The sequence below is a fragment of the Nyctereutes procyonoides genome, unplaced genomic scaffold (assembly GCF_905146905.1).
Source record: "Nyctereutes procyonoides isolate TBG_1078 unplaced genomic scaffold, NYPRO_anot_genome, whole genome shotgun sequence".
Taxonomy (NCBI): Eukaryota; Metazoa; Chordata; class Mammalia; order Carnivora; family Canidae; genus Nyctereutes; species Nyctereutes procyonoides.
In genome coordinates this window covers 47,631,091-47,657,698 of record NW_026575049.1, presented here as the reverse complement: position 1 = coordinate 47,657,698, position 26,608 = coordinate 47,631,091, and the positions used below count along the sequence as shown (strand labels likewise).

Here is a 26,608-nt window from a genome sequence, read left to right as displayed (position 1 = left end):
ACTACAAGTACATGTCCCCTGGCATCCGAGCATCTATAGTTGGGGGCCCATGAGACAGGAGAGAGTTACCTCCTGTGCAAGGTGGGTGTAGCTCAACAACATGAAAGGAGATTCCCTTTCAGGATGTTGGAGCTCCCAGAAGAATGGATTTAATAGATTTAATGTGGACACACGTGGAGAAAGGAGAGATACCGGTTCTACTTTGACCAGTGACAGTTTATCAGGGAGTGAGATTACAAAGAACATTCTGGACTATTTGTAGGACAGGATGGCCAAGCACACAGGCAGAGACTGACTTGGCCTCTGTTGGGGCAGGTGAGAGGACCAAATGCCCTCGGAGAGCAGAGGGCCTCGATCTCAGCTCCCCACCTCCTAGCTGGCCCTATGCTAGCACCAATCACAGGCTACCCTTCTGCAAAGGGACAGTGACTCTCCCCACTTTCCTCTCAGCTCATCCTTTGCCAAATAGGTTTTATAGGAAAGTACTTACCAGATTAGAACAAACTGCCCATAATTCAAAGTACTAGAGTTAAGTAGCTAATTGATGGAGGGGAACAGAGTCACAGCTCCCAGATGAAGACTATCCCCCAAAATCACATATTTCCTTTTGACGTTGTTTCTCGTATCTACATGTGTATGCGGGGTCTCTGGAGTGCTGCAATTCAAGGATTTCCACAGTTTCTACGTACCACAGGCAAGGGTTAACAATGCTGAGGTCAAATCCCTTTAAGGTGACATTTTTGAATAACAAAGCTTGAAAAGCATTTTCAAATCTAAGAGCAGGCTCCTTACCAGTCTTAGCATGGATGCAATTGAACCAAATGATGTTAAGCAGGCTCTACCCACACAAAACCCACAAATGTGTTCTTACTAGCATCTTACTCTTACCAAATAGACTCATTCAATAAGTATTTGGGCCGGGCACTTAGCTAAGCCCTATCATCATGAGCAAACTACAACAGATGTGGCCCTCGGTCTCCTGAATTTACTTAGAATCCCCAACTAGACATCAAATAGTAATGCAAAATTTAAATCACAGCCAGATAGAGCTTTAAAGGAGAGGAACTTGGTAGTACAAAAAGGTGAAATAGCAGGATCTGCCCTGGATGGCAGGAAGTAAGGACAACTGGTTAGCTGTTGAAAGCAAAGTCAACAGAGATATTAAGGCACCCCATTTGCAGAATAGTCTCAGGGGCTCGAGGGGTCAATTCAGCATGAAGCCAATAAAGCTTTAAGCTTCAGAACCCCTCCCTTAGGCAGGCCCCTTCCTACCTCCCTTCTTCCCCTGTTCTAAATAAACACTCTACCTAATTTTATGCTATTTTGAGAAGGCCTCAAATTTTCACCAGCTTCAGACCCCACTCTACCCGGGTCCACCCCCAGATGGCGCTGAACTTGAGGGAACACAGGAGGTCGAGACGGGAGGTGGCGGGTGGAGGAAGGACGGACAAATAGCTGTAATCCATCCAAGCCACCTCTGACAAAAATGTGGGAAAACGTTAAAAGCCATGCCGTTGTAACCATTAGGCTTTGGAGCACAGATTTCCTAGGGGGAAAAAAATCTGTTTCTTCATGGGTCCTTCTTCCCTCTGGGGAATAGTTAGCCTTGCCAACTGTTGACCCAGCCATACAAAATGAGAAATGTGTACCCCAGCAAAAGGGTTCTGGCCCTGGCAGGGGTTCTCACTTTAGTCCAAGAAGAGATACTATCATTGTTTAAAGAGACAAAACAGTAAAACCTGGGTATTTTGGGGAGTCATTGTAAATGACATAATCCAAAATTTGCTCTTGAAAAATATTTGCTTTATGCTATTTATTCTCCCAACTAGGTGAGAAGAGGGAGCTCCAGATCTTAATCGTTAACTCTCTCCTTACTCCAGTTAAGCCCTCCCAGGGTGCCGGGTACAAAAATGGGCACAGAGCCTAGTTCTGCTGGGTCTGGGTGACCCACCAAGGCACCATGGGACTCTTGGGACAGTACACTGTGTCCCCGATTCCTGTACAACTCCCATGACATCACAGAGTCCTGGTTTTTCTACCAGGCACCTTTTCATCCTTTTTTTCTTAAACAGCTCACTACTCTGAGTAAAAAAGGAATCAATCCAACATTACTAATATCCAAATTCACAAAACCTTGAGGCAGACCTCCTCTTCTGCGATGACTGAAATTATTGGGCCCATTTATCTAAAAAACTTAGTTTGGGAAATAGAAAAGCTCTGCTCTTACGTGTGGTGATCTGTAAGACATCGTCTTGAAAGTGACATAAACCCCAGGTCGGCTATCTGAAGAAGAAATGAGACAGTATAGGATATTTGAAAAGTACAGAGAGAAAACTATATACTCTGTTTACAAGCAAAGGAAAGACCCTACTGCTGTCCAGGAGTCCTGGTAAAATTGTTGGCTAACTCCTCCAGGAGCAGGGCGTGGAGGAAGGATCATGAGCTCCGGATTCTAACCCACCCGGGAACCATCCCATCTCCCCACTGTCCAACCAGCTGTGTGCATTGGGGCATCTGCATGACCTCACTAACCACCTTGCAGTCTCTGTGAGGACTAAGGTATTGCTTCTAGAGTCAGTTCACACTTGGGTCTTCATATGATCTGATCTCTCTGCAGTGTTTGACACTGCTGACTGAAATCTTCCAGAAAAATTCATATACCTTAACTCCAAGATACCTGCTCCTCGTTTAACACTTTTCTCTGTCTACTCTGCAGTCTTTTTTTTTTAAGATTTATTTATTTATTTATTTATTTATTTATTTATTTATTTATTTATTTGAGAGAGAGCATGAGTGAGATGGGCAGAGGGAGAGAGAGAGTCTCAAGCAGAGCATGGAGACTGACATGGGGCTCGATCCTAGGACCCTGAGGTCATGACCTGAGCTGAAACCAAGAGCTGGCCACTCAACCAACTGAGCCACCCAGGTGCTGCTAGTCTGCAGTCCTTTAAATATTAGCACTTTTTGGGGTTCTTACCTACTGTTCATTTCATTTCACAGCAGTATTTACTCATTTATCTACCCCTTTATTATTTAACAAGTATCCAAAAAACAAGAAACACCCTGCCCTAAATGCCTTACAGAGACACCTGGGTGGCTCAGTCAGTTCAGCTCAGGTCATGATGTCAGGGTCCTGGGACAGAACCCCACGTTGGGCTCCCTGCTCAGCAAGGAGTCTGCTTCTCCCTCTCCCTCTGTCCTTCCCCCTACTCTCTCTCAACTAAAGAAATAAAATCTCAATTAAAAAAAAACTTTTCCCCATCAACCCTACGACATATGTGCTATTACCCTCCCTATTTCACCAATGAGGGATCCCAGGCACAGGGGGATAAAGTACGTTGATCAAGGTCATAGAGTTAGTAAGTAGAGGCAGCAGAACTGGTACCCTCTGGCACCCTTACTCATTTGCTCTGCTTTCTCCTCCAGGTCTGTCCCACTCAACCCCCTTCTCCAAAGTTACTGACTTCCAAAATGCAACCAGAAATGCAGCTGGAAGATCTTCTAACTCTTGGCCCTTTAATTTCCACGTGGCAACAATCAGCTGGAGCTCAGCTGCAACTGACCCCCTTCCTCATCCTGGCCGGCCCAGGGCTCTCACTGCAATTACCTGCCTGACCTGTGTAGGCCTTGTCCACATATCAGCAAATCCCAGAGAATTTTATCTCTAGGCCAGACACGTCTCTGAACTCCTTGTCCTTATATCCAACTCTCAATTGAACAGTTGATGTCTCACAGAGAGCTCAAACTCTCCAAAACTAAGACATCCCCCTCTCCTTTCTCTCTCATCACAGGAAATGACACCAGTGCCAGTCAAATCTGAAACCTGAGAGTCACACTAGATTCCTCGCTAAGTAACCTGATGATTTCCCTGCAACCCTGAGCCACCTCATTGCACTGAACCCTGATATTTTTTTCCTGATGGCTGAACCACCCTCTGCCCTGGCCCCTCTGCCTCTGAAAATACCCCACTCAAATCCCCTCTCCAAAGTTATTGATTTCCAAAATGCAAAGAGCAAATGATTTCCCTACGATCTTGTAAAGCCAAATCTTCAGCACAGCCCTGCTTCATCCCCCTCTAGTCTCATCTAGCAAGCTCCCTCTCCATATACCATGTCCCAGCCATATTGGACGACTCCAAGCACCTCCGATGTGCCATGATCCATGCCTTCCCAATGCTTGACCCAGGCCTCTCCACTTGGCTCAGTCCTTCTCATCCATTAGATATCACTACATCCTCTGAAAGCTTTCTCCGCTGTTTCACTCATGTCCAGATTAGGTGCCTGCCCTGTGTACTCCTACCTCCTGCCATCACAACCACTCAATACACTTACTGAAACAGTCTGTTTCATGGTCTACCTCCCACTTAGGGATATAGCCCCAAGATGGCTACAGCATGTGTCTAGCTTACCAACCATCATACCTCTGGCATGTGGTCAATACATAATACACACTGCCAAATGAGTCAAGGATTTATACTAAAGTGCCTGGCATGTATGAGGTACAATAAATGGCACAGTTATTATCAAGCACAGAGTCGGGTAATTAAGCAGGTCGTGAGGACATTTTTTTTTAATTGAGCTGCCAACACCATGCTGCTCAGTAGGAACAGAGCTGACATTTACAGTCTGGATTCCATCTTAAGCCAGGGGGATGGAGGTGGGACATCTGGGTTCCCCGTCCCCAGGTGCCGTGAACAGCGCAGGATCCCACAGTCCAGGGCTCAACATTTTCCCATGGCGAGGTCAGTGTCACCCCAACACAGTTCAGGCAGAGGGCTGGGCTGTCTGCAGTCCTTTCCCTGCTCTGTCGCTAACCCGATAGTTCACTTCACCTCTCTGGACTTCAGTTCCCTCATTTGTCAAATAAAGAATTTGAGGGCAAGTAAAAACCAAAGTGATTACAAAATGCATACAGTAAGTCCCCATGTCCTCCAAGACGGCTTCTAGACTTCTCTAGGTAAACACATTCAAGACCTGAGAGGTTCAGGGGAGAGCCAAGTCCCCTGAAGGCCAGTCCAAGGGTGAGTACAGAGAGGAGAGAAGAAGGTGCTCTGTGCTGTGTGTCCCCTACATGCCAGCCTCCCACTGTGCAGAGATAATCTGAAATCTGATGGGAGCCAAGAGCGAGAAGTCTCTATGAGTGCAAGCTGGTATGCAAGCAGGGGTCATTCCAAATGCCTCCCCGCCACAAACTTTCTAGGTTGCAAATTATTAACCTGCTTAGCTCTACTGCAGAGATAAGAGCTACTGGGGGGTAGAAGAGTGTTTGGAAAGTCTTCTTCACGCAAAAAGCCTTTCAGGAGCAAAGAGCCTTCCCTTACAGCTTCTTAGCCTTTCTTATTTACTTCTAATAGCAAATCTATACCAGCCTTGCAAAAATGTCCAACCTTCAACAAAAGGCAGTAATGATTCATCCCAAAAGGAATCTCATCCTATTGAGACTAGTAAGTAAGGTTCCTGTTCACACACTGCACTACCTGGATGCCTGCAAGGGAACAGATGGATTAGTCAAAAAATAATTAATGTACTGGCTGGCAGATATTGGGACAATTTATTACACTTCTTGAACATCTCCAGATAATCCATCACTGTCGCCACAAGGAGCCTGGTGAAGTCCACGGCTAATAAACCAACTGGATTATGCTCACATTTATGAATTTCCAACTGAATACCCTTGAAAAGACTGTGTAGGCAAAGTGAAGCACAGAGACAGCACCAGCTTTGCCTCAAGTCAGAAGTGGAGTTGTGGGTAAGAGAGTGGACTATGGGTTTGAATCCTGCTTTGTCACTCCCCAGGTGGGTGACTTCACCTCCTTAAGCCTCAGCTTCCTCCTCTGTAAAATGGTCCTGCAATCTCCTAAATTAGACTTGGTGTGAGCATTAAATGAGATGACCCAGGTAAAGCACTCGGCACAAAGTAAATCAAGAAGTGTGTGAGGGCAGGTCAGGGGGAAGGTGCAGGTAGAGGTGTGTAAATGATCTTTGGTGATGGAGAAGAGTCCACCGCCACCAAAGATGTTTAAAACTAACCCCTAGTTAGTAGCTGTGTCTACCACCCTTCACCACCCCCATCTTCCCAACCCCAATGAGATAAGGCTGCCCTGATTCTAGAACAGATCCCAAAGCAATTCATCTAAATTCTGGGAAACATCAAACATGTATAGTAAAAACAGCCTTAAAACTAAGGAGGCTACAGAAATATATTTAACAAAAGAAATGCAAGACTTGTACACTGAAAATTACAAAACAACATTGAAAGAAATAAAAGACCTAAACAAGTGGAAAGACACCCTGTGTTCCTGGAGCAGAAGACTTCTTAAAGTGGCAATACTCCTCTCCAAACTGATGCTCAGATTCAATGCAATCTCTACTCAAATCTCAGGGGATCCCTAGGTGGCTCAGTGGTTTAGCTCTGCCTTTGGCCCAGGGCGTTATCCTGGAGTCTCAGGATCAAGTCCCACATCAGGCTCCCTGCATGGAGCCTGCTTCTCCCTCTGCCTGTGTCTCTGCCTCTCTTTGTGTGTCTCTCATGAATAAATAAAATCTTTAAAAAAAAAAATCTCAGCAGCAGGCTTCTTTGCAGAACTTGACAAGCTGGTCCTAAATTCTTATGGAATGTATACTATCCAGTAACTCCACTACTGGATATTTACCCAAAGAAAACGAAAGCACTATCAAAAAGACACATGCACTCCTATGTTTACTGTAACATTATCTACAATAGCCAAGATAAGAAAGCAGCCCAAGTGCCCATCGAGAGATAAATTGATAAAGATGTGGTGTACACACACACACACACACACAATGGACTATAACTCAACCATAAAAAAATTATGTGAACTTCTTTAAAAAAAAAAAAAAAAAAAGGAAGGTGCCTGAGTGGCTCAGTCAGTTAAGTGTCACCCTTCAGCTCTGGTCACCATCCCGGAGTCCTAGGATGGAATCTCCCATCAGGCTCTCTCCTCAGCAGGGAATCTGTTTCTCCCTCTCCCTTTGCCCCTCACCTGTGCTCCTGCTCTCTCTCTCTCTCTCAAATAAATAAATAAATAAAATCTTTAAAAATGTGATTTGCCAATTGTATGCTTATAGATGGACCTAGAGGGTATCATGTTAAGTGAAATAGGTCAGACAGTGAAAGATAAACACCATTTGACTTCATTTATAATGTGGAATCTAAAAAGCAAAACAAACAAACAAAACAGACTTTTAAATATAGGAAACAAACTGGTGGTTACCAGAGAAGTAGATGGGGAGATGAGCAAAATAAATCAAGGGGATGAAGGGTTACAAACTTTCAGTTACAAAACAAGTCATGGAGATGAAAAGTGCAGCACCAGGGATACAGTCAGTAATAGTCTAATAACACCTGAAGGGTGACAGATGGTGACTGCATTTATCATGGTGAGCACGGAGTTATTGTATAGAAATGTCAAATCACTATGTTTTACACTTGAATCAAATATAACATTGTATGTCAAATATACTCCAATGAATAATAATAGCAGATCACCGAAAGAAAGAAAGAAAGAAAGAAAGAAAGAAAGAAAGAAAGAAAGAAAGAAATACAAGTATCCAAAATAGCCAAACAATCTTAAAGGAGAATAAAGTCATAGGACTCACACTTCCCAATTTCAAAACTTCCTACAAAACTACACTAATCCAGACACTGTGATATTAGCACAATAACAGACCTATAGAGCAATAGAGCAAAACTGAGTCTAGAAACAAATCCTGACATTTATGGCCAATTGATTTTTAAAAGGGTTCCAAGACAGTTCAATGGGGAAAGAATCTTTTTATTTTTTTAAAAATGTTCATTCATTCATTCATTCATTTAGAGGTAGATAGAGAGGGAGGGGGGGATGGAGAGGGAGGAGGAGCAGAGGGAGAGGGATAAGCAGAAGCCCTGCTGAGCTCAGAACTTGACCTCAGTCCCATGACCCTGAGATCATGACCTGAGCCAAAACCAAGAGTTAACTCTCAACAGACTGCACCACCTAGGCAGCCCAAGAATAATCTTTTTAACACACACATTGCTAAGATAACTGGACAGCCACAAATTAAGTTAGACCCCCCTCACACCATATATAAAAAGTAAGGGGAAAAAAATGGGTCAGAAACCTAAAATATTAGAGTTACCACTATAAAACTCAGAGAAGAAAACATAGGAGTAAATCTTCATCACCTTCCTTGGGTTAGGCAATGGTTTTCAAATGACATGAGAAGCACAAACAACAAAGGAAGAAATAGATGAATTGGACAATTTAAAACTTGTGCTTCGAGGGATGCCATCAAGAAAGTAAAAAGACTGGAGCACCTGTGTGGCTCAGTTGGTTAAGCGTCTACTTTCAGCTCAGGTCATGATCCCGGGGTCCTGGCTCAGCAGAGCATTTGCTTCTTCTTCTGTGCCTCCCCCAACCCCCGCTCTCTCTCTCAAATAAATAAATAAAATCTTTCATTAAAAAATAAAAAGCCAACCCACAGAATGGGAGAAAATTGCAAATCATGTATCCAGAACATACAAAAAACTCGCAACTGAAAATAAAAAAAATAGATAAAATTTTAAACTGGGCAAAGGATTCAGACATTTCTCCAGCAAAGATATAATAATAATCTATATAAGCACATGCAAAGATTCTCAACATCGCTGGCCATCAGGCAACTGCAAAACCACAGTGAGATCCCACCCACACCGACTAGGGTGATAGTACTCAAAAATATAGACCATAGCAAGTGTTACTGAGAATATGGAGACATTGGAGCCCTCACACACTGCCAGTGGGAATAGAAAATGGTGCAACTGATTCAGAAAACAATTGGGCAGTTTCTCAAATAGTTAAATATAGATGATAAATATAGATACGTATCATAGACATATAGGTAGATATTGTATGATTTTGTTTCTAGGGAATGTCCGGAACAGATATAGCCATGGAGACAGAAAGTAGATGAGCAGATGTCCGCGCGGGTGGGGAGTGACCAGGGTGGGAGGTTTTGGAGGGTCATGGAGAGTGTCTGCTACTGGATATGGGGCTTCTTTTTGGGGCGAAGAAAATGTGAAATCAAGGTGGTCATTGCACAATCCTATGAAGATACTAAAACCACTGAATTATACACCTGAAAGGGGTGAATTTTAGGGTTATGTGAATTATACCTCAATAGAGATATTTTATTTTTTAATATTTTATTTATTTATTCATGAGAGACACAGAGAGAGAGGCAGAGACACAGGCAGAGGGAGAAGCAGGCTCCCTGCGGGGAGCCCGATGCAGGACTCGATCCCAGGACCCCAGGATCATGCCCTGAGCCAAAGGCAGATGCTCGACCGCTGAGCCACCCAGGTGCCCTAGAGGTATTATTTTAAAACAAGAACAAACCTAAGGGCAGTGGGGGCCCTTAGTGACTCCGAGGTGGCAGCCTGCACCCTTGTCCTTTGGCTGACATGGTAAACTGTAGAAAAGGACCCAGGGCTCTCTGTTCTGGACAGGTCTCCTCCCCACTACCTACCTTAGAGCACTACCCCCGCTAACCTAAATTCCTGCCCACTGTTGCCATAGCAGCACAACCACCCAGCTAATGGTTATCATGAGTTCTGTGTAGGGTATTATTGGAACCACCACCAAATGGTGAGAGTAGACAGGAAATGTCCCATGAGGGGCCACAGAGGGATCTTCAGCAGCTCAGCATGTAGCCCCTGTGGGATTAGCCCCCACCCCACTTTTTGGATCTCAGCCTCTAACTGTCCCTTCATGTCACTCTGGTGCACTGGTAGGCTTGCCAGATAAAATACAGGACACCGGCTGTATTCCTTCCCAATGAGTAACGTTTTAGTAGAAGTAGGTCCCAAACGGCATATTATTCATTGTTTATCTGAAATTATTATTTTTTAAGATTTTATTTATTTATTCATGAGAGACAGAGAGAGAGGGAGAGAGAGAGAGGCAGAGACACAGGCAGAGGGAGAAGCAGGCTCCATGCAGGGAGCCCGACGTGGGACTCGATCCCGGGACTCAGGATCACGCCCTGGGCTGAAGGCAGGCACTAAACCACTGAGCCACCCGGGATCCCCTGTTTATCTGAAATTAAAATTTAATTGGTGTCTTGTATTTTTATTTGCCTTCGCTGGCAACTGTACACGCCCGCCTCCAGGCCCTTCCTGAAACACATGACGCATCGCTCACCTCCAGATCTTTGCATTGGCTCTTCCTTCTGCCTGAAATTCTCTTCCCCCAAATATCCACAGGGCTCCCTTTCAAACTTCAGGTCTTTGTTCAAACAGGACCTCAACACAGGGATGTCTCCAAACCAACTTCTGCCTGGCACTCTGATGTCCCTTAGGGACCCTTAGGGACCACCTGACATGTATTTAGTTGTTAACTGTCTGCCTTCCCCCTCAGTATACAGGAGACGCCTTGAGAGCAGGGCTTCTTTTATTCACTGCTCCATTCCCAGTGTTTAGAAGAGGACCTGGCTCAGAGCAGACAGTGAGTTAATATTTACTGAGCGACACAGAAGTGCTGTGCATGGGTTACGTCCTCTAACCTTCCAAACAGCCCGTGAGACAAATAGTGCCATCGAGCATGTTTCATAGATGAGGGACCTACAGAAAAGCTAAATACCTCACCCAGGAGCCTACTGTTGGCAGCAGTGGGGCTGGGTCCAGACGCAGGTTCAGACCCTGGAGCCCACGCTCTGGCCCCCCTCTACATCAGCTCATTGTCACAGGCAGAGGGGCACCACAGAGCGAAGGTACCAGATATCTCTGCCTCGTTCCCCTGTCGCTCATTCTGGGTGAGAGGGAGGAGGGACCCACCAATATGTCTGAGGGCCTCTATCTGTATCAGACTCCATAACCCCAGAGTTTAATTACATTACTTTGGTTTTGCCTGAACAGCTATCGTTCAACATCGAGTACATCAAGTAACCACTTAAACACCCATGCAATCGGAGAAGTCTGTGTGGGGATCCATACTCACTTTTATTTCTTTTTGAACATCAAGATTGTAGAAATTTAAGTCAGGCTGTTCTCTCAAAAACTGGTGAAAATAACACTGGTTTCGTACTTCGTCAAAGTGCCAGCTGGAGTTTCCGTACACACTTAACTAGCAAACAGAAAACAGCAAGTCAGCAAATCCCTTACTTAGCATTCATATAATGGCACTGCCCACAAGGAAATGGTGATTGCCATCCCTGGCCTTGTGCAGGCTGAGTGCACAGATCCTCAGAATTTTCCTTCTAGAGAGAGCACTAGATAAGTTAATTCCTTAAAATGCTATCTGCTGGCCTAACGTCACACAAATGTGGCTGGGATATATTTGCAGAGTAGAAGCTGTTCATGACAACCACAACAGCAAACCAAGGCTCTCAAGGCCACGTTAAAGAGCGGACACTTCTATATTTTCTGGAACCTTCTATCCAGGCTCTGAACTCCTGCTTGTGAAGTAATGCAAATGACGGTCATTTGGGGGAGAAAGACACCTCCCATTGGTCTTGGGAGTTTGAATCCACACAGAGTGAATATTTAAACTGTTATCCTCAGAAAAGTATTAGAATCATTCACTTAAACACCCTTCTAGCCCTCAGGAATAATAATAATAAAAATCTAACAACTTCAAGTGCTGGGATCAAGCAGCATTTGACGCAGGTACGGATTTCCTCGTTCTAGGAATGCTCACATCTGTGACTGCAGAGCATCACCTTCCTGGTGGACTCTCCCACACCTCTCTCTCCTTCTCAGTCAACTTGCTTTCTTCAATGTAACAGTTTTTCAGGGTTCTTGTTCATTTCATGCTAAAGAGAACATTTGGGCAACATTTAGAAACTAAGGGATTTTGCATACATCCTTTTCTTTTTAACTGGAAGACCCCCCATCATGTGGGGTTCACATCACCAGGGCAACAACTGGCGGAAGCTAAGGGGTAGCTGCTGCCTTTCAAGGAAACACACCCTTACCAGCACACCTCATTGTCCCACCTGACATGAACTGGGATATTCACAGTATATATGATGGAGAAAAGATGGGTATCCAGAATACAAAAAGAACTCCACCAATTTCAAAGGCACAAACAATCGAAAAGAAAACTGAACATAAACAGATGTTTCACAGAAATGTAAGCTCAAATGAATAAATGCATGGAGAAATGTCCAACATCATTAGTAATTAGATCAATCGTCACTAATAATTAGAGAAACGTAAACTTGAGACCTCAATGTGATACCAGTTTATGTTCACTTGGTATAAATTACAAAGTGTGGCAGTACCAATAAATTAAGGAAAATATGTATTTTTTTACACTGCTGAAGGGGATATAAATCAGTACAATTACTTTGGTATTATCTTGCAGAGTGGAACATGCAGTATCATGCACCCAGCAATTTCACTCCTAGTTATTTACCTTCAAGAAGCTCTAATAGCTGAACCCCAAGAGAAATAGTTTAATTAGAATGTTTACCATGGCATCATTGGTAATACTAATAAAATAAATAAAATAAAATAAAATAAAATAAAATAAAATAAAATAAAATAAAATAAAATAAAATAAAATAAACCACTGGAAACAGCCCAACTGCCCATCAGTGGAAGAGTGGATAGGTAAATCATGGCACATGCACACAGCGGAATATAACAAAGAAAATGTATAAACCACATCTACCAGAAACTACATGAATATTAAAAACAGTGAAAAAGCTCTTTACAGGAGATTTACATGTAGCAGGATACATCATAGAGTCCAAAACAAGAGAAACTAAATGATAAATCTTTAGAAAATATGTAGCATATGTAGGAAAAACAAAAGCAAAAAAAAAACAAAAAAACAAACAAAAAAAAAAACCAGAAAACAAAAAACACAAAAGCAAGGACTTGGAAAACCCCCAAATTCAAGGTGGTGATTACCCCTAAGAGGAGGCATAGGGAGAAGCCCACAGGTGGTTTCAGCTGTGTTGGTAATGTTCACGTTCTTAATTTGGGGATGGGTTCATTGATGTTCACTGTTTTATTACCTCCCCTAACTTAGATATATATTACACATATTTTCTAACAGTTTTATTCAGGTGAAGTTGAATACAATACACTGCACATGTTTAAGTGTACAATTTGATAAGTTTTGACATTCCTTTGTTTATGTTTGTGAAACTCTCATCATGATCAAATAGTGAACATATCCATCCTTTGTGGCCCCTGACCCTACTCTCCCACTCCTCCCCATCCCTAAACAACTATTCAGCTTCCTGTCACTACAGATGAATTTGCATTTTCTTTCTTTTTTTTAAGATTTTATTTATTTAATCATGAGAGGCACAGAGAGAGAGAGAGAGCCACAGAGACACAGGCAGAGGGAGAAGCAGGCTCCACGCAGGAAGCCCGACATGGGACTCGATCCTGGGTCTCTAGGATCATGCCCTGGGCTGAAGGTGAGCCACCCAGGCTGCTCGAATGTGCATTTTCTGTAATTTCATGTAAGTGGAATAGTATGTGCTCTTCTGTCTGACTTCTTTCACTCTGCATAGTTACTTTGATATTCGTCCAAGGCATTGCCCATTATCAATAGTTCATTCCTTTTATGGCTGAGTAGTATTCCATCGTATGGTTATACACAAGGTGTTTATACATCAATCATGTATTACATATATTTTTGGATGTATCAGCTATTACACTAAAAAAGAAAAAGACCTACAATGTTGGCTACAATGGAGAATAGATGGAAGGATGGAAAAACTGGATGCTGGGGCACGTGGGTAGCTCAGTGGTTGAGCATCTACATTTGGCTCAGGGCGTGATCCCAGGGTCCTAGGAACAAGTCCCTCATTAGGCTCCTTTCAGGGAGCCTGCTTCTCCCTCTGCCTGTGTCTCTGCCTTTCTCTCTCTGTCTCTCAAGAATAAATAAATAAAATCTTAAAAAAAAAAAACAAAAAACTGGATGCCAAAAGAGGAGGCTGTTACAGTCCGATAGGCAAGAGATGATACGGTTTCAGGTATGGCTGGCAATTTTTTTTTAAGATTTTATTTATTTAGTTAGTTAGTTAGTTAGTTATTTACTTAACTTACTTACTTATTTACTTATTTAAGAGAGAGAGAGAGAGAATGAGTCCAAGGAGGAGTAGAGGGAGAGAAACAAGTAGGCTCCTTGAGTGTGGAGCCCAAAACAGAAATTGATCCCACGACCCTGAGGTCCCCACCCAAGCTGAAATCAAGAGTGTGACACTCAACCAACTGAACCACCGGTGTTTTTTTTTTTTAATAAGATCATTGGACTTTTTTTTTTAAGATGTATTTATTCATTCATTCATTCATTCATTCATTCAGAGAGAGAGAGGCAGAGACACAGGCAGAGGGAGAACCAGGCTCCATGCAGGGAGCCCGACGTGGGACTTGATCCCAGGTGTCCAGGATCACACCCCGGGCTGCAGGCGGCACTAAACCCACCAGTGATGCCCCCACCGGTTTTTAAAAGCAGACTGTGCAGTTGGATTGTGTGGTGGGTCATTAGCCCTTTCATTTATGGGCTGTGTGACTGAGGGCACAGTGCTTAACCTTGCCTGCCCCCAAAACAAGAACTGAAACCTAACTCCTAGTATTGCTGGGTGGATTAAATGAATGAACAAATATAACACACTTAGCATGAACCTGGCACACAGTAAGCATTTTAGTAAACATTTGCTAGTATCATTATCATTTTAACAAGTGTGTGGACTGGGGCAAAGAAAAATTAAGGAGTTCAAACCACCAGGATTGCTGATGACCTGTTCACCAGGCTGCATACTAGTATATTCAATCAGCCTGGGGTTTAAGAGGTTGGTTGGGAGAAGATCATACAGCATTAGCACGTGTCGATTTTGAGTGCCCTTGGTTCATCTAAAAGTTGATGCCCAGGAGTCTGCCTCTTAAGTGTTTATGGAGAAGGTCAGGAAAGGAGGTGGAGGGCCTGGAGGGTGGAGATCCAGAGGATCCAGGGTGAAAAAGGCTCTGCAGAAAGCAGGAGAGATAGGGACCACAGCAGGCAGAGGAACTGGCCTGCGAGGGGGGGTGCAGAGCGGCCAGAGAAAAACAAGACTTACAATTAAATCTGAATTTCAGGTTAACAACGCATAGATTTTTAGTATAAGTATGTCCCATGCAATACTTTATACTAAAAAATTATGCGTTGTTTATCTAAAATTCAGATTTCTTTGAGCTTCCTGGATTTTTATTTGTAAGTCTGGAAACCCCAGTCAAGACCAACCTGGCCTTTGCTGTAAGAGAAGTGAGTAGGAGGAGGGTGGCTACAGGAGAGGCAGGTTTGGGACACCTGGCTGGTGCAGTGGGTTGAGAATCTGACTCTTGGTTTCAGCTCAAGTTGTGACCTCAGGGTTGTGAGATAGAGCCTGGCATTAGGCTCTGCACTCATCGCAGAGTCTGAGATTCCCTCTCCCTCTTCCTTTGGCCCTCTCCACTGTTTTCTCTCTCTCCCATTCTCTCTAAAATAATCTTAAAAAGAAGAAAAAGTAGAGGCAGGTTTGATGACTTCTGCTCTCCCTTTGAAGTAGAGTTTGCTGCTGAGCATGATAAGATGGGGAGATGGCAGGTAGGGTGTTTGAGAATGAGGGAGGGCCCTGGATAGTAAAATCCTCAAGAAGACTGGATGGCTCCGTTCAGGTGGGGACTGTCTCCAAAGGCACGGATACCAAAGTTCAGGCAAAGAGAACGTGGATGGGCAGGTTTATTTACAGCTAGGGTTCTGTTGGAGGGGAGTCACAAAATCAGAAAGGCAAAGGGATCTGGAGAATAGCAAAACAGTTACTAACTTAAGGGGACATGGAGTCCGTGTGGACAGAGTGGAAAGTTGAGGGAAGGAGAGGTTAATAGAAATGATTTTTTGGGGCACCTGGGTGGCTTGGTCAGTTAAGCATCTGCCTTCGGCTCAGGTCATGATCTTGGGGTCTTAGGATCAAGCCCCACGTTGGGCTCCCTCCCTGCTCAGTGGAGAGTCTGCTTCTCCCTTTCTCTCTTCCCCTCCCCCAGCTCATGCTTTCTCTCTAATAAATTTTTTTAAAGCAAATATACGTTTTAATTTGCTAAAATAGGGACACCTGGGTGGCTCAGTGGTTGAATGTCTGCCTTTGGCTCAAGTCGTGATCCAGGGGTCCAGGGATCGAGTCCCACATTGGACTCTGCCCCTCTGTCTGTGTCTCCCATGAATAAATAAATAAAATCTTAAAAATAATAATAATAATTTGCTAAAATATATCAGTTTGAGAATGATATAAAAAGTCCAAATCCAAATGGTTAGGAGGGGTGGGTAGCTTATTTCCATTTCTTTGGGAAACTTTCCTCCTCCTCAAAACTATATCCATTAAGTTTTTCCTTAAAAGGACTTCATAAATAACCAGTTTAATCACTGAAGATCTGCCTATTTTCCCTTTGTAAATCAGACAAGTTGGTACTTACCCAGTTGTTGGGTGGTATGGTTGTGCCATTTTCATGGGTGCAGTCATGCCAGATGTAATAATCAGTATATTTCCCTGTCCGATTCCGACTCAGTTGAAACCAAGCATGTTTATCACTGGTGTGGTTTGGTATGAAATCGATTATTAATTTTAAACCTAATTGAGTGAAAGTATTTCAAATGTTAGGAAGAAATTACATTAGAATAATACGTGTCAGTTAAGGAAAAAATGCTTTAAGTAAGCATTTGGAGAATGCTTTTCTCAACCCCACCATCCCTCCCATCCCTCCGCCACTCAGTTTACCTTTATCATGTATGGCTGCAAGCAGATTCTCAAAATCTTTCATTGTTCCAAAAATAGGATCAATGTCTCGGAAGTCTTCGATACCATATCGGAAATCTTTAAGGGACGATTTATAAAACGAAGTAATCCAAATGGTTTTTATATTTAAAGTTGTGATGTAGTCCAGTTTCTCTTGAATACCTAAAGAAAAAAGTCAAGACCATGAAAAACAAAGGGTTGTTTTTTTTTTTTAGTTGAAGGATTAAAAATAAAACCAATATGCCTAAAATTGAAATAGTTCTATTGAAACAGAAATATTTAGAATTTGGTTGAATTTGAGTGAAATTCAAATAGAAAGGTCTAGTTCTACAATAGCATCAAATGGTCATCTAGAAATAACCTCTAACCTTTACCGTAAATGTATAACATTAAAAAAAGTCTATGGGGATGCCTGGGTGGCTCAGTGGTTGAGCGTCTGCCTTTGGCTCAGGGTGTGATCCCAGGATTCAGAATCAAGGCCCACATCAGGCTCCCTGCGGAGAGTCTGATTTTCCCTCTGCCTATGTCTCTGCCTCTCTCTGTGTCTCTCGTGAATAAATAAATAAAATCTTTTTTTTAAATCTGTGCATTTTTTATATTTTATATTTAAAACTAAGGCTGTAGGGGCACCTGGGTGGCTCAGTAAGTTAAGCATCAGACTCTTGACCTCAGCTCAGGTCTTGATCTTGGAGTCGTGATTTCAAGCCCACCGCTAGGCTCCACATCCATGGAGCCTACTTTAAAAAAAATAATAATAATAAAATAAAACCAAGGCCACAATATTAATTTATTCTACACATGGTTTTTGAGCACCTAATCTAGGCCAGGTGCTGGGCTAATTGCCAAAGGACAAAGTAACACATGGTCTAAGCTGTACTATCCAGGATGACAGCCACTTCCCATCTGTGGCTGTTATTGGGCACTCGCAATGTGACCAGTGTGAATTGAGATGTGCTATAAACACAAAACACTCATTGGATTCTGAAAAGTATAATGTAAAATATGTCATTCATATTTTTATATTGATTATATGTTGAAATGATATGTTGGCTTAAACAAAATACTTAAAATGAATATGACTAAAAGAGATTTTAAATTAAAAATTTTTTAAAAATTTAAGATTTTATTTATTTATTCATGAGAAAGAGAGAGGCAGAGACATAGGCAGAGGGAGAAGCAGGCTCCACGCAGGGAGCCTGATGTGGGATTTGATCCCAGGACTCCAGGGGGAGTCCCCTGAACCAAAGGAAGGCACTTAACTGTTGAGCCACCCAGTCATCCCAAAATTAAAAATTTTTTTAAAGATTTTTTTTTAAGCAATCTCTAAACCCAACAATGGGCTTGAACTGGCAACCCCAAGATCAAGAATCGCATGCTCTACTGACTGAGCCAGCCAGACATGCTTAAAATTAAATGATTATTAAAATGAACTTCTCATCCTTTTTTTTTACTTGTTTTTTTAAAATTTATCTATTTATTCATTCATTCATGAGAGACACAGAGAGGGAGGTAGAGACACAGGCAGAGGGAGAAGCAGGCTCCATGCAGGGAGCCCGATGCGGGACTCGATCCCAGGACTCAGGGTCACTCCCCAAGCAGAAGGCAGATGCTCAACTGCTGAGCCACCCAGGTGTCCCCTCTTTTTTTTTTTTTTATTTGCCTTAATGTGGCTCCTAGAGAATGTATAATTACCTATGTGGTTCACATTCTCTTTCCTTTGGAAAATGCTGAAGCCAAGAATTTATACAGAAGAGAATTCTGGATTTGGCTGCTGTAGACACAGGAATGAAACTCTTTGTACTTGGAACCTTGTAGGATAATTTAGCAGATAGTGTGTTTTTTTGTGTGGTCTTGGTTGAGTCCTAAATGCAGATCAGAGACTTGAGTCTAGTATTCAATCCCCAGTAACTTTCTGGGGGACCCCCTAAGTGGCTTCCTACAATCAGAGCCTGTCACAGGTCACACAGCAAGCTGGAGCCCACTGAAACCAAAGCACAAAGCCTCCTGACTCCCAAGATTGGGGCTCTTCCTCTGGGATAGGCCACTTATTTTTGTCCTCTGTATCTCAGTTCCCCCATAGAGATGTGGATGGGACCTCCAGGAGTGTTCATGGCCAACAAGAGGATTTTGATTTAAATCAGAACAATACATCTTAAGAATAAGCTCAAAGGAACAGGATGTTAAAAACAAAGGGTCTGGACAGACACAAAGCAAACAAAGGATCCCAGGCCTCCACTCCAGGGAACAGAAAGCAATCACCCAAAAGAAACTGAAACCGAAATGGTTCCTTCGAATAATAACAAGCAGATCCCCTCAACCTCAAGGACAAATATCTATTTGATGACAGGAAACAGCTAGCCCCTCAAGGCAGTTACTGGAAATGGCACACAATGTAGGAGCTGATGAGATACTGCTCTGTGCATGGGAATCTGTGAATGAGAATTTGGGGTATATTGGGAAGGAGATTAGGAAGGGAGGGCTAGGGAGTGGGGAGTTTATCTTTGGGTTTAAGGGATTTAGCTCTATTCTATCAAAAACATCACTTTTGCTAAGCATTTACTACATAGAGGCAGCAGGTGCTGGGGCCACGCCGGGATGGCGGGTGTGCAAGGGAAAGTCACCCAGGGAGCTTACAAGGTTATCAGAGGGTGCCGTCAACAGTCCAAAGCCCAGCGGAAGCTCTGGGGATGGCAGGGCATGCTCTGATTGGGAGGCTGAGTAAAGACTAATGCAGAAAATGGGTTTCAATGGCACCCTGAAGGTCAGATGATCTATCAATTGTTGAAGATGCAGGAAGATACAAAAAAGGAGAAACTGATATGATCGTGAAAAGGAGAAGCCTTTTTATTTTTTTTTAAGATTTTATTTATTTTAGAGAGAGAAAGAGAGCGCACAAGCTGGGGAAGAGGAAGAGAGAGAGGGAGGGAGAGAATCTTAAGCAGGCTCCATGCTACATGGGGCTCGATCTCATAACCCTGGGATCACAACCTGAACCAAAATCAAGAGTCAGACACTTAACCAATTGAGCCACCCAGACGCCCTGAGAAGCTTTTTATGGATTATTAAGGATGGTAGGAGATTTCAAATTCTATCTGTAACATTTTAGATTAAGCTCATCCCCAGGTCCCAAACCCTATTAAATCATTCTGTTTTATTTTTTTCAAACTAAGTATTATTATCAAAAATTACCTTGTTATTTTATTTCTTTTTTCTTTCATTTTATTTATTTATTCATGAAAGACACAGAGAGGCAGAGACATAGGCAGAGGGAGAAGCAGGATCCATGCAGTGAGCCCAAAGTGGGACTCGATCCTGGGACCCTGGGATCATGCCCTGAGCCAAAGGCAGACGTTCAACCACTGAGCCACCCAGGCATCCCTGTTATTTTGTTTCTTATCATTACCCTGAACTATGGTGACCATATCAACCAAGTTGTCCAGGACAGTTTCAGTTTATGCTTACTGTCGTAAAATTTTACTCTTAAAAGTGTTCGGGGGCTGGAGAGGTACCTGGGTCACTCAGTTGGTTAGGTGACCGACCCCTGATTTCAGCTCAGGTCGTGATCTCAGGATTGTGATCAAGGTCCGTGTGTTGCGGAACCTGCTTAAGATCCTCTCACCCCCTTTACCTCTGCCCCTCCCTGCCCTCTTTCTGTCTCACTCTAAAAATAACCGAGTTGTGGGGCTGCCTGGCTGTCTCCTCAGAGGAACATGCTACTCTTGATCTCAAGGTCGTAGGTTCAAGTCCTACATTGGGTGTGGTGATTACTTAGTAAAGCCTTAAAAAAAAAAATTCAAAGCGTCCTAGTTTGAGCAATAAAGTCTAAGGATATTCTACCCAGAACTCCTTTGGAAATTATTGGCATGACTTTTAAAAAGTTAATTTTTTTACTTTGTGTTTCATTTTATTTTTACTAATGGGGGTATTATGTTACATCATCCTCAGTTCAAGTAATGTCCAATGCACCCTGCTAATGCTTTTTTTCCTTTCCTTCATCTCTCGAGATTTAAACTTTAAAGGCTCAGCCTCTACCTTTTAAAGATATGACTTAATATTTTTAAGTTTACTTAATTAATACTTAATATTTTAAACATTATTTTTTTAAAGATTTTATTATTCATGAGAGACACACACAGAGAGAGAGAGAGGCAGAGACATAGGCAGAGGGAGAAGCAGGCTCCATGCAGGGAGCCCGATGTGGGACTCTGATCCCGGGTTTCCAGGATCAGGCCCTGAGCGGAAGACAGACACTTAACCCCTGAGCCACCCAGGCGTCCCTATATAACCAATCTTTATAGTCTTTAGCTTTAAGAGATTATATGAACTGCAACAGCCTTTAAGTACCATAAAGGAGAGATAACTGATAGTTTAAAAAATATTCATAGTATTATGGGCATGTATTTCTGAACTAATTTGAATTCAATTTATATTATTATTATTTTTTAAAGATTTTATTTATTCATGAGACCCAGAGAGAGAGAGAGAGGCAGAGACACAGGCAGAGGGAGAAGCAGGCTCCATGCAGGGAGCCTGATGCGGGACTCGATCCCGGGGCTCCAGGGTCACGCCCTGGGCCGAAGGCGGGGGCTGAGCCGCTGAGCCCCCCGGGGGTCCCTAAAACATTATTTATGCTTCTTTACTCACTAATAAGAAGCTCCCGGCCAGGGGCGCCCGGGGGGCTCAGCGGCGGAACCTGAGCGCGCGCGTGGGCTGGGTCGGGACCCCCCCCCCCGCCCGCCCGCACCCACCTTTCAGGTCTCCGTTCCCATCCGCGTCGCTGTCCCTGAAGGACCTCGGGTAGATCCGGTACACGGGCCCCGCCTGCCACCAGTCCAGGCACCGGGGCGACACGGCGATGATGGCGATGGTGGCGCCGGTGAGCGCGAGCACCGAAGCCACCGTGAGCCAGAAGAGGGCCTCCCGGGGCGCCCGGTAGCGGGCCCGGCGCGAGAACTGGAACAGCACCTCCTTGGGCATGCCTGCGTACGGCCCCGCGGACCCCGGCCCCGCCGACCCCGGCCCCGCCGACCCCGGCCCCGGGCAGGGCGGCGAGCTGGCCGGGTCCCGCGCCCGCTCGGGCTCGCTGGCCGGGTCCCGCGCCCGCTCGGGCTCGCTGGCCGGGAGGCCCTCGTTGTGCACAAAGCCGTTGTTGGTCCGGCACGCCTGCATCCTCAGCGCCCCCGAGCCTCTCCGGTCCGTCCCCTTGGCCATGTCGCGCAGCCCTGACCCTTCGCTGGCCCTTCCTGCAATAACAACGGTGGACAGGCCGGCTGAAATGCTGGGCTTCTTAAGGAGCTTTGGTGGTTTATAAATAAACCTGGCTGGCCAAAGTCCAGGCGAGCGAGAAAGGGCAAAGGTAAAAGGGGTTTAAAAAAAAAAAAAAAAAGAAACTTCTTGGGACACCTGCGCGGCTCAGAGGTTGAGCATCTGCCTTTGGCCCAGGGCGTGATCATGGGGTCCTGGGATCCAATCCCGCGTCGGGCTCCCTGCATGGAGCCTGCTTCTCCCTCCTCCTGTGTCTCTGCCTCTCTCTCTCTCTATCATAAATAAATAAATCTTTAAAAATTCTCTTTACATCAGCCCTTGAGGCTGTTGTGGCTCAAGTCCCAACACGGAGGGATTCAGACCTGGATGGGGACAGGGGCCCAGAGGGGAAGAAAGGGAAACGGAAGCGGGGTGACTTGACGGAGGACACCGGTGTTCACATAGTGTTCACAGGGGCACTATTCACAATAGTCAAAAGGTGTTAACAAGCCGAGGACCCCTCGACAGGTGAATGGACGAAATGTGATCTATGCCAGCAATAGAATGTTACTCAGCCGTGGAAGGGAAGGAAATCCTATTGCAGGCCCTAACATGGATGAACCTGGAGGGCATTATGTTAAGTGAACAAAGCCGGTCACAAAGAGTGCACGATTCCACTTCTAGGGGACCCCTAAACTAGTTTATGCAGACAGAGAGTAGAAGGGTGGTTAGCAGGGGTTAAGAGGAGGGGAGTAACAAGGAATCGATGTTTACTGAGTACAGAGCTTCCAAATGGGAGGATGAAAAAGTTGCACAACAATGTAAAAGTGCTTAATGCCACTGAATTGTGTACTTGAATAAAGTAGTGAATTTTATATCACGTATATTTTGCCACAGTAAAGAAAAAAAAAAAAAAAGCTTAAAAATGTTCATTTTGGGGGCACCTGAGTGGCCCAGTTGTTAAGCGTCGGCCTTCAGCACAGATCCTGATCCCAGGGTCCTGGGATGGAGCCCTGAGTCAGGCTCCCTGCTTCTTGCTCTCCTTCTGCCTGCTGCTTCCCCTGCTTGTGGTCTTCCTCTGTCAAATAAATAAATAAGTAATCATTTTTAAGTGTTCATTTTAGCTAGGTATGAGAAAAAGAAACTAAATTTTGCAAGGGGCAACAGGCTCTTCTTTATGTTTTGGCGTGAAGGTCTCTTCCTACAAATCCAAGAGGAAGAATGGGGACAAGGAACAACACGTTGTTATGGAAGCTAATTTCATCTCAGTTCAGGTCAACCATATAAATAACCATTTGTATACTCTGTTGGACACCAGATGTCTTCAGTCTTCTTTCCTGTTTTTTACCTTCCATTCTTGGAAGCACTTTCTGAAGATGGAGGAGGAGAGGATAAAGAGAAAGGATTCCATGACTTGCATGTTCAAGTGCTTAACTATAGGTAAATATAAATGCACCTAATACCTGCACTTAAGAGTTATTTCATCAGCAGCCAACCCTTGATTTTGGCTCAGACCGTGATCTCAGGGTCACAGGGTCCCCGAGTCAAGCTCCATGCAGTCTGCTTGAGAGTCTCTCTCTGCCCCTCCATCTGTGCTTGCTCACTCTCTGTAAATAAAATCTTTTTTCTTTAAAGATTTTATTTATTTATTCTTGAGAGACACACACACACACACACACACACACACACACACACACAGAGGCAGAGACACAGGCAGAGGGAGAAGCAGGCTCCACGCAGGGAACCCGACATGGGACTCGATACTGGGTCTCCAGGATCATGCCCTGGGCTGAAGGCGGCGCTAAACCGCTGGGCCACCCGGGCTGCCCCAAATAAATAAAATCTTAAAAAAAATAAAAGAGTTATTTAATCATTGACACGTGTAAACTACAACATTTGTGACCTTGAGGAAACTGCATTAAAGTTAATATGCTTTCCTAAAGATTCTGCAAGCCTTCCAAGAATATAAGAGGACTCATGGTTCCCATTTAATCAGTGGCATTTTAATAACCCTATGACTCATTTGATCAGATAACAAGAATTTTTCTTCTTTAAAAAAAAGCCATATGAGGGACTCGTGGGGAACTCAGTGGTTGAGCCTCTGCCTTTGACTCAGGGCGTGATCCTGGTGTTCTAGTCCCGCATTGGGCTCCTTGCGGGGAGCCTGCTTCTCCCTCTGCCTATGTCTCTGGCTCTCTCTCCGTGACCTTAAGAATAAATAAATAAAACCTTAAAAAAAAAAAAAAAGCTGTATGAATTCTTATGGGTGCTGAGTTTTTGTTCTTTTGTAGAATGATTTAGAAGCAGTGTATGGTATAGAGGAATAATCCATTTGATTTTGTCCAGGTTATTTTTTTAAATGAGTAAATCCCAATACCTAGTTCATTGAATGCATCCAATAACTGGCATCTCTCATTATTAATTAGGCACCTTGTGAATTTTTTAAGAATCAAAAGAATTTAAACATTGTGTCTTAAAATTGCTTTCTCTCAAAAACATAATGGTAATTTTCACACAGGATCTAATTCTTGAAATTCAGTTACTGCTTGGGAAAAAAACAATGTGCAAAAATACTCATAGTTTTAAAATTATTCTAAATCATAAAAATAACTATAAATCCTCAAATCCTAAATGTGCAATCATATAAATGTAGAGAAAACTCTACGCCACAGCAATATGCCTTCGTGACAAAAATGTTCCATTTTGGGACGCCCGGGTGGCTCAGCAGTTTAGTGTCTGCCTTCGGCTCAGAGTGTGATCCTGGAGCCCAAGGATCGAGTCCCGCATCGGGCTCCCTGCACAGAATCTGCTTCTCCCTCTGCCTGTGTCTCTGTCTCTCTCTGTCTCTCATGAATAAATAAATAAAATCACAAATAATAAAAATAAATTAATTTAATTAAATTAATTAAATAAATTTTTAAAAAATGATTCAACTTTTCTACACTGACATGGGGCTCACTCTAATAACCCCAAGATCAAGAGTCACATGCTCTATGGACTTGAGCCAGTCAGGTGCCCCATTCTACTTCTCTATATTTTATTTCAGATAATAACTTCCTGGGGCCCCTGGGTGGCTAAATGTCTGCCTTCAGCTCGGGTCCTGATCATGCAGTCCTGGGATCAAGTCCTACATCGGGCTCCCTGATCAGCGAGGATCTGCTTCTCCCTCTGCCTCTGCCTGATGCTCCCCCCTACTTCTGCTGTGTCAAATAAGTAAAATCTTTAAAATAAATAAAATAATAACTTCCCTACATTTAAAATAGCAATACTTTGAGTTTCCAGAATATGCAAACTAGAAGCTTTTAAAAACAAATAAAGGGTGCTTGGCTGGCTCGGTTGGAAGTGCATGCAACTCTTGTTCTCAGCGTCATGAGTTTGAGCCCCACAATTATGTGTAGAGACTAAATAAAAAAAATTTTTTTAATCTTTTAAAAAAATAAAGAGTAAAAACAATTGAATGATTCTCTGGTCTTTAGTGAGAGGATTTTTTTTTTTAAAGAACAAGAGCAATCAGAAAAGATTGCTGGACTAGACTGAACAAAATTTTTGGATATATAATATAACAAAGTATACTGATTAAAGAGTATATATGAAGTTGAGAAATATGTTGGTAATAAATATGCCAAAGCACTTTTGTCTTTAACATCAAAGGTACATATATATTGTTAGACTTTAATAGGTATATATGAAATTTCATGATATCAATTAAAAAGTATAAATGCCACGGGCAGCCCAGGTGGTGCAGCGGTTTAGCGCCGCCTGCAGCCCAGGGTGTGATCCTGGAGTCCCGGGATCGAGTCCCACTTCGGGCTCCTTGCATGGAGCCTGCTTCTCCCTCTGCCTGTGTCTCTGCCCCCCGCCCCCGTGTGTTTCTCATGAATAAATAAATAAATAATTCTTTTTTTTAAAAAAAAGTATAAATGCCAGTAGAAAACTTGGGGAAAATATAAAGACATTTCACACAAATCGACTCATTAATATCAGAGAAACAAATGAGCACTTTCAATCACACTGGCAAAGAATTTCTAAAAGATAATAGTGCTGACAAGTGTCTGGTGTAAATTAACACAATAATTCTAGAAAGTAATTTGGCAATGTGTATTGTGAGTTTTAACATTTTCAGAGTAATAAATGAAGCCAGTTCCATTACATTTAAAAATAAAAACTCCAGTAAAATAAGGAGTTGGTACGAAAGAAGGGATAGGTCAAATGATCAATTGAACAGATGGGAATCATCAAAAATAGACACTTATTCAGAAGAGAATTTAGAACATGAAAAGGCAACATTTCCAATCATTTCCAATCAGGAAAAGAGATTATTTAGTAAGTAATGTTGGACACTAGCTAGCTATTTGAAAGAGAAAACTATATAGCTTTCCTTATTCCTTACATCAAAATAAGTTCTAGGGGCACCTGGTGGCTTAGTTGAGTGTCTGCCTTTGGCTCTGGTCATGATCTCAGAGTCCCAGGATCAAGCCCCACACTGGGCTTCCTGCTTGGTGGGGAATCTGCTTCGCCCTTTCCTTCTGTCCCTTCCCCTATTCTCATTATCTCTCATTCTCTCTCTCTCTCAAATAAATAAACCTTGAAAAAAAGTAAAAATAAAAACAAAAAGAACA

At 43.3% G+C, this 26,608-nt stretch overlaps 1 protein-coding gene across 1 annotated transcript in view; it reads right to left on the bottom strand.

The window, feature by feature from the left end:
- The window catches only part of SLC3A1 (solute carrier family 3 member 1), a 35,469-nt gene extending 13,478 nt beyond the window's left edge, over positions 1–21,991 (bottom strand). Inside the window, exons 1-4 of the mRNA XM_055328281.1 lie at positions 21,494–21,991; positions 16,728–16,907; positions 16,426–16,580; positions 10,976–11,101 (exon numbers count right to left, since the gene is read on the bottom strand). Coding sequence (XP_055184256.1) covers positions 10,976–11,101; positions 16,426–16,580; positions 16,728–16,907; positions 21,494–21,956 — 924 coding nt within the window. The 5' untranslated portion in view covers positions 21,957–21,991. The remainder of the gene's footprint in view (positions 1–10,975; positions 11,102–16,425; positions 16,581–16,727; positions 16,908–21,493) is intronic.
- Between the last annotated feature and the right edge of the window lie 4,617 nt (positions 21,992–26,608).